The sequence below is a fragment of the Corvus moneduloides genome, chromosome 9 (genome assembly GCF_009650955.1).
Source record: "Corvus moneduloides isolate bCorMon1 chromosome 9, bCorMon1.pri, whole genome shotgun sequence".
Classification (NCBI taxonomy): Eukaryota; Metazoa; Chordata; class Aves; order Passeriformes; family Corvidae; genus Corvus; species Corvus moneduloides.
The window spans coordinates 32,824,014-32,837,126 of NC_045484.1; the positions used below are offsets into that span (position 1 = coordinate 32,824,014).

At 52.5% G+C, this 13,113-nt stretch overlaps 1 protein-coding gene across 1 annotated transcript in view; it reads left to right on the top strand.

Annotated features, from left to right (window-relative positions):
• LOC116447733 (zinc finger protein 420-like) overlaps positions 1 to 13,113 on the top strand; it is a gene marked incomplete at its 5' end in the record, with an annotated part of 109,024 nt that overhangs the window by 59,939 nt on the left and 35,972 nt on the right. Inside the window, 2 exon segments of the mRNA XM_032117198.1 lie at positions 7,829 to 8,191; positions 10,444 to 10,446. Coding sequence (XP_031973089.1) covers positions 7,829 to 8,191; positions 10,444 to 10,446 — 366 coding nt within the window.

Consider the following 13,113-nt stretch of genomic DNA (forward strand, 5'->3'; position numbering starts at 1 on the left):
GCAGGAATTGCTGCTGGGCTGCGGAAGGCGCGGATCCAGCGCATTTGATGGTGACTCGGGGGTTGGATCCTGGTTGTTGGCGGCCACCTTTGGTGGTAGCGGGACACTTTCAGTTGATCTGAAGTCGTGAACTCAGGAGAAATTCAGCACAAAAGGAATCAAACGGCCTTTGCTACTGCAGGGAAACACATCTTGGTAGAGGTTTAATGATTTCTGATGTAGGAAGCAAACGGAGTCAATTTTTGGCCTGTGGTTTTGTTGTAATCCAGGGACAGTTTCCAAAATGATGCAATTTGTGGTGAAAAACCAGGAACGTGCCTCAGCATTGGGATGTTGCACACTGAGTACAGAGCTGTTTGTGGTGGTTGTGATCAAGAAAACAATTGGAATTCTTGTCCCTATTTCACTCTTTCTCCCTCTCTCTCTGCGAATGAGTCTCCAACACTCCCTGCAGCTCTGCTTTCCATGATCTGCTCCTCTGGAGTTGGGCTTGGCCAGCTGAGCAGCGGGAAGCAGGAGGATAATGGACCATTCCAACTGCAGACTTCCTTTTTGGAGCCTCTGGATTTCCAGCATTTAGAAATGGTCATGTTTTAAACTGTCTGACCAAATCCCACTTCTGCCCTGGCAGAAAACCCTCCTGTGGCCCTGTTTGGGAACGGACCCTCGGAAACACCTCACTGCAGATGAGTTTTGGTTGGTTTTGCTAAGGGATGACAAGAAGATCAGCACAAGGAGGAAGGCTGAGGGAGAGGGAAGGACCAATTCCTTCCTTTTGTCTTCCCATTGCAAAGTCTCCTGCACAGGTTGTGCTGCAGCCAGAGACTTGCCGGGCCAAGGGCTGAGGGAAACGATTCAGCTGAGGCACTTGAGGCATCTTGTCCCCGGTTTGTAGCCTTGGATCTGGGAGAGGACTCAGCTGCTCCCCCTGCACCCCACAACCCCCCTGAAATGGGGGATTCCTCCCGCCTCTGCCAGGTGCTTCTTATCCATCCCTAGCCTGGGTGCTCCTGGTCTGAGCTCCCATGGTCATTCCTGGTGGTGGGGAGCAGGAGGGAGGAGTTCAGAGCAAACCTGGGAGGTGCCAGCAGGCTCAGAGATGTGTGGATGTGACAGTGAGACAGTGATGGGGTGTGCAGATGGTCACGGGGACAGGACAACACTTCTGGGATCAACTTCTTGGAGATTTGGGGGAATTTGCTTTGGAAAGCACACACGGATACAGTTACATGGACATGGAGTGTAAATTTGCTGAAGGGGTTTATTGAGCATTTGAGGAAAAAGGCCCAGGGCTCACAGGGGATCAGGCAATTCCTCCAGGGATGATCATCATCTCCTCATGCCACTGGAGAGGGACAGGACATGGTTTTCACCACCTGGTCCAATTGCGCAGCAGAGGGTCCCCGGATGGGGTCCCCGGGCCGGCGCCCCGCCTCGGCCGGCGCCCAGCAGCCAGCTTAGAACTGGTGTGGACCAGGGGAATCTGACTGTTTAATTAAAACAAAGCATCGCGAAGGCCCGAGGCGGGTGTTGACGCCATGTGATTTCTGCCCAGTGCTCTGAATGCCAAAGTGAAGAAATTCAATGAAGCGCGGGTAAGCGGCCAGCGTAACTACCATCTTCTGAGGAGATACCTGTTACGAAGTGGGCACTGCTGCAAAGGTCACTCCTCTTCATGGTACCACTGTATGCCCTTTGAAGTGTAACGAAGCCGACTTCTGCCCCAGCATGATATCATTGGAATCTCCAGTCAACAATCTCCTGCTAAACTGTTAAACAAATTTTATGTAAGGACCGTGCAGCTTTTTACCCGAATTCTGGCCCAGGGATTTGTGCCTGGCAAGATCCGGTAATTTATTGAGGGGTCTACTGCCGATCTTATTCCTCCTCTCTGAAAATTTTGGACACTTTAACTATCCGGATCCCTAAAATGTGTCCATCGATAAACCTGTACCAGGCATTGACCGGCACCCAAACTTCCCGTTTTGATTGGCTGCACCTGGCATCTAAAACTTTTAATCTAGATTCCTTGTGTAAAAACAGGGCCTACCTGTGTTCTCTAAATTTACCATCTGGCCTCCCTAACTTAGCAGAAAATGCATTTGAACTGCTGACACTGGAGTTTTACACATCGGGTGTGTTTGACACTAAGGAGTGTGTTTGTTTTCCTACGGTTTGGGAGGGTTTTCCCAGGCTATGGGAGGTGTAAGAACATCTTAAACCTCAACCAAGTGTGGGAGAAGACAGCTGTCTCCCGAGACTTTTTTACTAAACAACAGGGGGAAAAAGCAGCAAGGAGAGGGAAGGAATATTGGAAACATTGCCTCCTGAGCTGGAGAACAACCTGCCAGCAACATCCCCACCCACATCTCTAAGTTTCCTCTTGCGTGACTTTTGAATAGGTTCCCACAGAGGGAGGAAACTGGTAATTGCCCTTGTTCCCCAGACCAACTTATCAATGTTTCTGTTCCTCATTCTAAGCACAGCTAAGCAAACATACAAATGACAGATCAGCAATTATTCCATAAGCAATTCCTAACATCTTGAAAACTGTTTCAGGTCCAGCTCTCTTAACCATTTTAATTAACTCTAGCTGGGCCCAAATTCCTTCCTCTTCTAACTAATTGCAACACAGCTAGCCTATAACTAAACTCTTTATGTTTCTTTTAAATCTATGTTTCGCCCACAAAAGGTGTTGGTCTAAGGAGGAAGAGCATCTGCTGATAAGGTTGAAGGCTCAGTTTTGGGGAAACAAAACCATCAGTAAACTCATTGCCAAACACATTCTGTCCAAGATAGGGAAGCAGATGAGTGATAAGAGGAGATTGCTGCCCAGGGAACCAGCTGTGGGCATGGGAACAGAACCTGGCATGAGTCATTGGCCAGATAATGAGGAGGAACAGCTGGGAACATCAACCAGCAGAGGGAGGGGCAGCTGCGGGCCCATTATCAGAGAACTTTCAGTCAAAGTCTTTCAGCTGGGAAACTCAACTCCTTCCCATGGGCATTCAAGCAGGTACTTAATGGCCAGCAGATGACATCACTGGTCAATGAGTCAGCCCAGGGCTGCTTCAGATGCCTCAATATGATAAGCCAGATAAGAACATCAGCCCGAGATAAGAACAAAGCAGGGACCCAGGAAGAAAACTCCTGAAGACCTTGCCAGAAGTGGCTGACTAAGAGAGCAATCAGGAGAGGTGCACTTCCAGCACCTATTCCATCTAGATTGGGGGAAATCAGCCAAGATTACTCTGCATGACATTGAATGCCTGTCCTGCAAAATTCTACCCAGTGAATTTGTGTGGCATTTAAAGACAGATGGGAAACACCTGGAAAGTTTAAGAGCCTTGGGAACTTGCAAATTCAATGGGAAAGCTGACAATAGCGCTTCCAGGGACTTAATTACAGCCAAAGAAACTGAGAAGAACGTGCAGGAGATGAGCAAAAGCTGAGCTCCTGGTCCAGATGGGATTACCCTAAAGGACCTCGAGAAGACAGACCCTGAGTTTGCCCAGACCATGGAGATATTCAACCTTTGGTTAACATCAGGTAAAATCTCGGACATGGTGAGGGGATGCAGGACTGTATTAACACCAAAGTCAACCAAACCAGAACATTTCCAAGACATTAATAACTGGAGACCCATCATGATTGGCTCCATCCTGTTAAGACTGTTCTTCAGAATATTAACAGCAAGGTCGACTAAAGCATGCTCCCTCAACCCAAGGCAAAGAGGCTTTATAAGAATGGCAGGATGCTCTGAAAATGTGAAACTCCTGCAAACAGTAATTCGGTCTGCCAAAAAATATCACAAACCGCTGGGGGTTGTATTTGTGGACATCACTAAGGCTTTTGACACCGTCAGCCACCAGCACATTCTACATGGTCTGCAGCAAAGGGAAGTGGAGCCTCATGTCATCAGCTTGGTGAGCAATATGTATGAGAACATCCGTACGTATATCACCACAAAGAAAACACAGACAGACCACATCCAGATCCAGGTGTGAGTCAAACAGGGCAACCCAATGTTGCCTTTTGCAAGCTGGAAGAGAGTGGCAGAGGGTATAACCAGGGAATGAACAGCATCACAGCGATGGCATTTGCAGACGATGTGGTCTTATTGAGCGATTCCTGGGAAAACATGAAGCAGAACATCAAGATATTAGAGACCTTCTGCAATCTCCCCGGTCTCAAAATACAAGGGGAAGAGTGCCACGGCTTTTCCATCAAGCAAACAAAGGACTCTTCTAGCATCAACAACTTCACTGCTTGGACCATCACCGGCACAGCCCGAACATGACTGGCCCCGGTGACTCTGAAAAAGATCTGGGCCTGCAGATTGACCCTTGGATTGGTGTAGCAAAATGCATCCTATCTACAAAACTCACATTCTGGTTACAGTGAATTGGTAAAGTCCCTCTTCAAACTCTAGGAATCAAAAAATGGATAGCCCAAAAATATATACCATCCCTCAAGTGACCTACCTGGCTGACCATTCAGAGCTGAAAGCAGGATTCTGTTGCAGTGGGGATCCTGCAACACGCATATATCAAACCAGGAGTCCCATGGAAAGGAAATATATATGGACAGACAGATTCTTGCTAGATGTTTCAGAGATGTTTATTTCTCCAGCCGCATGGCCGGAGCTCTGCTGAGGAACTGTTCCAGTCACGGGACCAAGGGTCCTTCTGCCCGCGCAGGGAACACAAACCAACCAATGGGAACGAGGCTGAGCAGGGGCAGGGAAGCCCCGTGTCTGTGCCCTCAGGGCCCCTCTCCCAGGGCTACACGGCAGGGGGAGGGACCCCAACACCGGGATTCCTCAAGGCCCTTGACCTAAAAGTTTGATCAACCCTCAAGGGATGGCTGCACTTACCTGCATGTACCTGTGATGCCATCTTGTACTTGAGCATGAAGGATGACGGGTTGGGTATTGTGATGTATGGATGCGAGAGACACAAGGTAGGTGTAAGTGAATCGGGTTTATTGTAAAGTTAGAGAGCGTTCATACTTTGGAGTGTGAGAAACTGTTTTAGCTGCTCGCTCAAAAACCAGTTACAGTCCCCTAATAAATCTGTTGTCTTGACAGTTTGTCATTCTTTTCTCAAGGCTTGCAGCCTGACAAACAGGACGCCTTTCCTGTTTTCAGATCCTGTGTAATCAGCTTTCTTCCACGCTTCTCAGCATTCTTGCTCACGCGATGCAGCAGCGGCAGCTTCCTCGGTAACTCCATGCAGCAGCCTCTCCAGCTGGCAGTGGCAGCTGGGGCAAGAGGGCACAGGGGACAGCTCTCCTTTTGCAGCCTCACGGGACAGCAATGTGTCTCAGCACCAACCCCGGCAGCGGGCAGCAAACAGCAAAGGCAGGCAGGTCCCATCAGGCAGCACTGGACCTCAGCGTCACTCACCGGCAGCTGGCAGAAGTGGTGAAGGCAGCAGATCTGATTGAGCAGCAGTTGGTGTTGGCAGCCAGGAGAAGCAGTAAAACAAGAGGGCAGAGCCCAAGAGCAAGCCACGGCGCAGCCCCATCTTGGTAAGGACAGGCACCCACTGCGAGCACCACAGGTGACCGCTGTGCCTCCGATTGCCGAGCAAAGGGGGCAGAGCCCAGACCCCACATATCAGCAAAGTCTCGGTTTGCCCCCAAGCTCTCATGCTATCTCTGCGATTGCTGAGAACCAACCCCCCAGCCAGAGAGCTCACTCCCCAGCCACCACTTCCAAACTCTGGTTTCTCTGGCTGAGCCATCACCATGGTATGTGAGGAGGCGTGGCCATTTCTTTGGTTTCCTAATTGCCCCTAATTGTCTCCTGGGCAACTCCCTGCCCTCACTGCCTCTTCCTTTCAGATGGGACAAAATTCCTGAAAAGAAAAACAAACCCACAACAACCAGCAGTCACATCCAGCCTGAGGGGACTTCTCTGCTAATTGGTCATTATCAACCAGCAGAATGGGCAGCTGCAAGGACTTAGACAATCAAGGACTCCCAAAATATCCTGTGACTCAGAGAATGACATCATTCCATTGTGAACCTCCCTGACCTGGGGGAGGTACTGAGCATTTCCACCTGAACCTGAGCATATAAAACCTGGCTTGGGGGAACTAGGAAACCACTGCTGCTCAAGGGATCCAGAGGAGGAGCAGAACTTCCACAGGACCAGCACTTTTGACAAGACTGTGACCACCACGTGGTAGGATCTCCACCATCACTCTGACCAGCACGGTGCCAGGTTGTACTCAGTCTTTGTGGCTTAAAACCCGTTTTCTCTTGATTGCTGTGTTTATTGTAATCTCTTTAATGAATTGTAAACCCGACGGGAAATCTCTCTTGAGGTGGTTGAGCCGGGTTCATTTCTCCTGCCAGTTTCCCTTAAAAGCAGCGCAGTGTTTTTTGGGAGGGGCTGTTTGGAGCTTGCAGGACTCCAAAGCTGAGGCAAAAAGATCCTCTGGGGGATGCTGGGGTGTCCCCAGGAAGGGTTTTTCTGGCAGTCCTGGTAGCTGCTGCCAGCAGAGCCCCCAAGGTGGGCGGGGGGATGCCAGGTCCCGACCCCGCAGTGAGAGTTGGCCTTCCTGGGTCAGGCACTGCTGCTTTCAGCCCAGAGCCAGGGGGTTGTGGGACCCCCCAGAAGAGCCAGAGCAGGGGCACCTTGGGACCCGCAGAGTGAGGAGAGCAGAGAGGAACAATATCGGGACTGGGGGAACCCCAGCAACCTGGAGGAGAGGGAATCTGGAGAGGGTGAACCCTGTGATTGCCTGCACCCTGAAGTGGGGACCTCAGAGAGGGGGGACCTCAAGGATTGCCAGGACCCTCAAGTGGGAAAGGGGGGATGCCTTGGAGCCCTGGCACCCTGAAGCAGAGAATAAGGGGAGAAGGGACCCCAGGACTCCCAAAGCCCCCCAGCATTCCTAAGTGAGGGGAAGCCATAGAAGAGGGACACAAAGGATCTCCAAGTTTGGAGACCAAAGTGGAGGGAGCCTTGGAATTCCAGGGACGCCAGGCAGCCTGGGGTGGGTGGGGACCAAGCAGATGGGGGAAACCCAATACATTCAGGACCCCCAGCAGCTGGGACAGGAGGGAGCCCCCAGAACCGCAAAGTAGAGGGACCAGAGAGGGGGAACTCTCAGGAGGCTTCTTTTGAACTGAATCTTGGTGTTTTGGAGGTTTTTATGGACACCAGAGGCCCGGTGACTTCTAGAGATGGACTTGGGCAGGAGGAACGCCTAACCCAATGCGCTCACACCTTGTTTTTCCCCATTGCAGGAGTTCCCATTCCCAAACCTTGGCCGGATGGAGGAGAAAGCTGTGAGGAAGAGGAAGATGCCCCAGGACAGCTAGACAGGTGAGGCGGAAGTCACTGCCCCTTTCCCCCTCTCTTCTGCTCCATCTCTCAGCCCAGCATCACCCCTGGCTGCAGGACAACCCTGCTGCCGACACTATCCTGCCAAAGATGAACTGGGGGATCTCCTTCCCCTTCCCTCTGACATGGAAGCAAATCCCATCCTCTCTTTGTTCTTCCTCCTCCAGACAATGAGCTGAGGATGGAGACCAGGAAGGGCAAATTCCCCCGACAGAGTCTTGTGGAAGAGGTCGTTTTGAGTGGCTCCACGCCACAGGAATCCAACGGGAAGGTGAAGCCCCAAAGATCCCACACAAAGAGGGGCTCCAAACCCAGGCCAGGGTGCTCCAAGGAGGAAAGACCCACCCTGTGCCGGGATGGCAGCTGGAGCTCCAGCCAGAGCTCAGACCTAGTGGTCCATGAGCAGCCTCATGATAGGGAGAAGCCCTATGAATGTGGTGAATGTGGGAAGAGCTTCCGCTGGAGGTCCAGCCTGATCCGCCACGAGAGGATCCATACTGGGGAACGGCCCTACAAGTGTGGGGAATGTGGGAAGAGGTTCAGCAGGAGCTTGGCCCTGATTCACCACCAGAGGATCCACACCGGGGAGAAGCCCTACGAGTGTCCCGAGTGTGGCAAGAGGTGTCGGGACAGCTCCAAACTCCTCCTGCATCAGCGGATTCACACAGACGAGAGGCCCTTCCGCTGCCCCGACTGTGGGAAGGGCTTCTGCCGCAACTCTAGCCTTGTCCCCCATCAGTGCATCCACACTGGGGAGAGGCCCTACAAGTGTCCTGAGTGTGGGAAGAGCTTCACTCGGAGTTCTTACTTGACTAATCACCGGCAGAGCCACCGGTAAAGGAAGCCCTGGGACCGCCCCAACTGCAGGAAAAGCTTTGTCCGCTGCCCCATCATCATCCTCCATCAGAGGACCCACTTTGCAAAGAGACCTGGTGACCCACATTCCTGGTGATCCACGTTGGGGAGACACCTGGATGGTGATCTCCTTATTCTGGTTTTCCACAGGCACCTGGGTGAACACAGGGGCAGGGTTGGTGGTGTTGCAGTTTTCCCTGTAAGTAACTTCTTTGTCTTATCCCTTCTGTTATCAATATTGTTGCTGTTCCTGTTTGTTCCTTATCTCATTGCTGTTCCCAGTAAATTGTTCTTATCCCAGCCCAGGATCTTTGACTTTTGTGCTTTCCATGGGAGGCAGTAGGGGAGTGAGAGGCGCCGCGGTTTTAGTAGGAGCATGAAATGGGGGAATATCATTCCTAAACCACGGCACAAGCAGTCAAAGGGGTTCCGTGGTGACATCCCAGGCTTTTCCTGGGATGATAAAAAGCCATGGGGTCAGAGGCAGTCAAAGCCATTGCATGGTGACATCCCAGGGGACTTCATGTTGCTGGGGCATTGATCTGTCACAGGTACTCACAAGGGCTCCACGGTGACATTCCAAGTGTCTCCAGGCTGCTAAAGAGCCACGAGGTCACTGGCAGTGACAGAGGCTCCACGGTGATATCCCAGGGGTCTCTAGACTCCTAAAGATGCATTAGTCACACACAGCCACAGGGACTCCACGGTGACATCACAGTTGTCTTCAGCCTGCTCTGAAGCTGAGAGCTCACAGACAAGCGCAGGGGCTCCACAGTAACATCTCGGGGTCTCTGGGCTGCTAAAGACCCGGTCACAGGGGTTTCATGTGAAATGCAAAGGGTGTCTTCTTCCAAAGGGCCATGAGCTCACACATACTCACAGGGGCTCCATGGTGACAACAGACGTGTCTGTATGCTGACAAGGAGCCGGGATGTCACAGTCAGTGACAGGAGTCCAGTGGTGAAATCCCCGTGCTCCTAAAGAACCGTGAGGTGACGGACACTCCCAGGGGTTCCATGGTGACATCCAGGAGTCCCCAGGCTGCCCTAGAGCCGGGATGTCACAGACACTCACAGCGTGCCTGTCATGGGCAGAGTGGGAGCTTCAGGCAAAGTTTATTAGAGAAGCTGCCACTGGGTTATGAGGTGCAGAAGGGACCCCCAAACACTCCCCATAGATCCCCAAATCCCTCCAGGACCCCCAGGCTTTCTAAACTCCTTCAGTGAGGGGAGCCTGTGAACGGCTGGATCCAATCCCAGCCCCAGATTTTGGCAAGGGTTTATGGTTTTTTTGGCAAGGATTGGACAGGTGGAATTGAAGCTTTATGCAAATTGTCCCACAGGATGAGTAACAGCAAACCAGATCTATTTATATAAATACAGATCTAATTGATTACCCTCATGATTAGAGAAAAAGATCTTAATCAGAATTATTTACTGCACAGTATAGGAGCTATAACAACTATTACAATCTAGTGCTCTAGGACGCAATTTTGAAGCACTTGTATTAAAGCAAAACCAGTCCTTAAACAGAGATTGATGTCACTCACCCAGATCAATGACCGTAGGCAAATCTCTGTGACTCGGCCTTGAGCAGTGACCTTGAGGAGTGTCCCCACTCCAGGGAGGAATCTCCACCACCCCCAAGAAGGGAAATGTCAGAAGACATTGCCATTAAAATTTGGGACGGGGCTTTTCTAGTCTGACGTGCTGCCCTGTCAGTCAGATGTGCCCAGGCTGTGCCAACTCCACATCTCTGGAGAAGCTCTCAGTGGCGTCGCTTGGTTGGTTGTTCCTTTCTTCAGGGATTTTACCAGCTCTGCCACAGCTGCAGCTCCCTCTCAGGATGTTGAACTTTGAAATGGAGGAGTCAGGTTGGGTTCTGCATTCTTCACCCCAAAAGCAGCGGGACCTCCCTTCTGCATTCCCCACTGGGGGCTTTGCCAACAGGGCCTTGTTGGAGCTGTTTGAGCCCATTCCGGGCAGAGCCTCCTGCTCCAGCAGGAACTGCCTTTCCTGTGCCATGACCAGGGCAGACCCTGCTGCAGGAGAAGCCCCAGGCCAGCCCAAGACATTGAAGGCCTCAGTGCAGAGTGCCGGAGTGGGAGCTGTGCCAGGGAGAGCCTGAGACACCAAAAGCACCTTGGCAGCAGCAGCTCCTTGCAGGGCATGGCCAGAAGCCTCCCTGGCCAAGCCGGCCCAGTGGCCAGCACGGCAGAGCTGCTGCTTCAGGGGGTGATTCTGGCTGGGCTCTGCTCCACCCCACAGAGTGTGAGCTGGGCACTGAGTCTGGCACAGCCCTTGTGCCTGAGCCCTGCACAACCTCAAGGTCACCTGCGGCAGCGTGGCTCTGTCAGGCCCTGGGGCAGGGCAGAGGGAAAGGCCAGAGCAGGGGCTGGCTTTGGCTGCTGAATGTGGGCTCCAGCAGAGATGAGGAGTTGAGCGCGTTGAATATGAGGTCACTGCTGTGACATGGGCCTGACTGACAAATGATTGGTCTCAGGAATATCTTGGGGACAAGGTGTTCATCACAAAACCACCCATCCCTGCAGAGACAAGACCAGGACAGAGGAAAGGGGAGAGCCACGCCCAGGGGACAGGGCTGGAATGGTGATGGCTGTGAGGTCACTGCCACTGCAGCAGCCTGGCTGGCCCCCAGCAGACATTCTGGCCAGAAGCTTTGTGAGGTCACGCAGCACATCAGAGAACCCCCACAACAGGAATTCCATCCTTGGGGAGTGGAGGGGTTGGCACAAACCTCCTGACCTTGAAGAATTTTGGGATGGAGCATCGCTCTCTGCCTTGCACAGCTACAGTTCTGTGCCTCTCTCACTGTAAGATATTTCCTCCTTAGATCAAATCTAAATTCCCTCTCATTCAGTTTAAAGCTATTGCCCCTTGTTCTGTCACTGCAAGGTTTGGGAAAAAATAACACTCCATTTTTCTTGGACCTCGATCACTATGTTTCCATTTTCAAAGACCTTCGAGAGAACCCAAAAATCTCCCAAGATGGGCTTTGGAGGCCTCATCACAAAACCAGCAGGTGGAAGCTGAGGGCCCTGGGCTCAGTTCTGTGGAGACTGAGGACAGAAGAGAAGTAGCCTGGGAGGGCTTGAAGGGAGGTTTCAAAGATGGAGGAGCTTTTCTTCATTGTATAAAACAGCCTGACAAAGAAATAATGGCACCAAGGGCAGCTGGGCAGCTCCAGACTGGACACCAGGAGAAAGGTCTTTCCCTCCCAGGGAAGTGCTGTGCTGCAACACGTCCCCCAGAAGGAGTCTGGAGCAGCCCAAGGCTTTGTGTGCCCAGGCAGAGGCAGGCAGGACACAGAGCTGCCAGCAAAGGAAGGGGCCGGCAAGGTGGGGCAGCCGGGGGGATGAGGACAGCCTGCAGGGACAGAGGCGCAGGGCAGGGACAGCGTGGGACAGCCTGGGCTGCAGAGGGCAGAGGGATGGGCAGCAGCTGCAAGGCCCTGACAGAGCCAACTTGTGCAGCACTTGGGCCACGGCTGCTGGCCCTGGCCCTGAGGCCAGCAGGAGACAAGTGACCCTTGCAGCCCTGCGTCCTCAGCGCCTCCTTGTCCCTGCTCAGTGGCCTGGCAGGGGCCGCCCCATGGTGCTGCCCTTGGCACTGCACATCCCCACATCCCAGTGCCCCGAGAAGAGCCCTGCGCACTGAGGGAGGGACAGGATCTGCCTTGCCAGGGGCCGGGGCTCAGGCCTTGGCCCTTTGGAGTCATGGAACACATCCAGGTTTCCTCAGCCTCACAGACACCTTCCTTTGCTTGTCCCCACCTGCCATCACTGCCTCCAGTGTTCTGCTCTAACTGGAACCTGGGGACACTTTCTCATCCTCAGTCTTCCTCAGTGGGACCCATGAAAACTTCAGGAAACTTTGGAGATTGATATTGACTTTGAATTCTTGAGAGATTGCTTCAGCTCCCTCTCAGGGACTGATGTTCAGGGCCTCAGCACCAAGCCCCAAGAGGGTCATCAGAGTCCTTGTGCTGTGTCTGTGCTGCTGAGCTGGGCCGGGCTCCTGGCACAGAGGCGGCTCCTGACAAGCGGCAGCGCTGCAGAGAGACAGCTGTGGCCAGGAGCAGCTCCTGGGCCCAGCCCAGCAGGGCTGGGGCACTGCCTGCAGCCAGCCCGGGCACAGCACACAGGCACACAGGGCTTAAACTCAGCCAAGGCTGCAAAGGTGCTGAGAAGTTGCTGGAGCAGAATCATTGCCAGCTCTTGACTCAGGAAGCCTCTGGCTGCAGGACAAGGCAGCTGCAGCTCCTGGAGGGATCTCCTGAAGCTGGAACATCCCAGTGTCTACAGATTCTGTGAGTACAACTCGGAACATCTCGAGTGCAGGGGGAGTGAAATGCTCATGAAGCTCTGACAATGCTGAGGGTTTCTGATCTGTCCCAGAATATTTCCAAGGCAAGGATTTTGATAAAAATGAGGACATTTCCTGAGACTTTGTTTTCAGTTTCCTACTAGTGGAGAATGGCAGGGAGGGGATATCAATAAAAGGTATGATGAATTTTGACAAGTCCCTGAGACATCTGAAGTCTTACTTTTAGTGATCAGTCTTAGTTTGGCCTGTTGTTTTTCCAACCCACAAACAGAAACTGCCCCCAGCCAGTGCCCTGCAAAGAGGCAGGTTCCTGCAGGGTCAAGGAGAGTGCACAGAGATTTGGGGTCTGTGAGTGGTGGCAGGGACAGATAAGGCCCAGGCAAACAAGTCCAGGAGGAAAATCTCCAGGAAGCAGAGATAAGATCAGGGAATGACAGAAAATGAAACCCAGAAATGTTGTGTCAGAAGAGTTGAGAGGTCTCCTGTCTTGGGGTGACATCCATAGGATCCCCTCCAATGCAGCCCTCTCCCTGTGAAAAGCCCAAATGCCTCCTC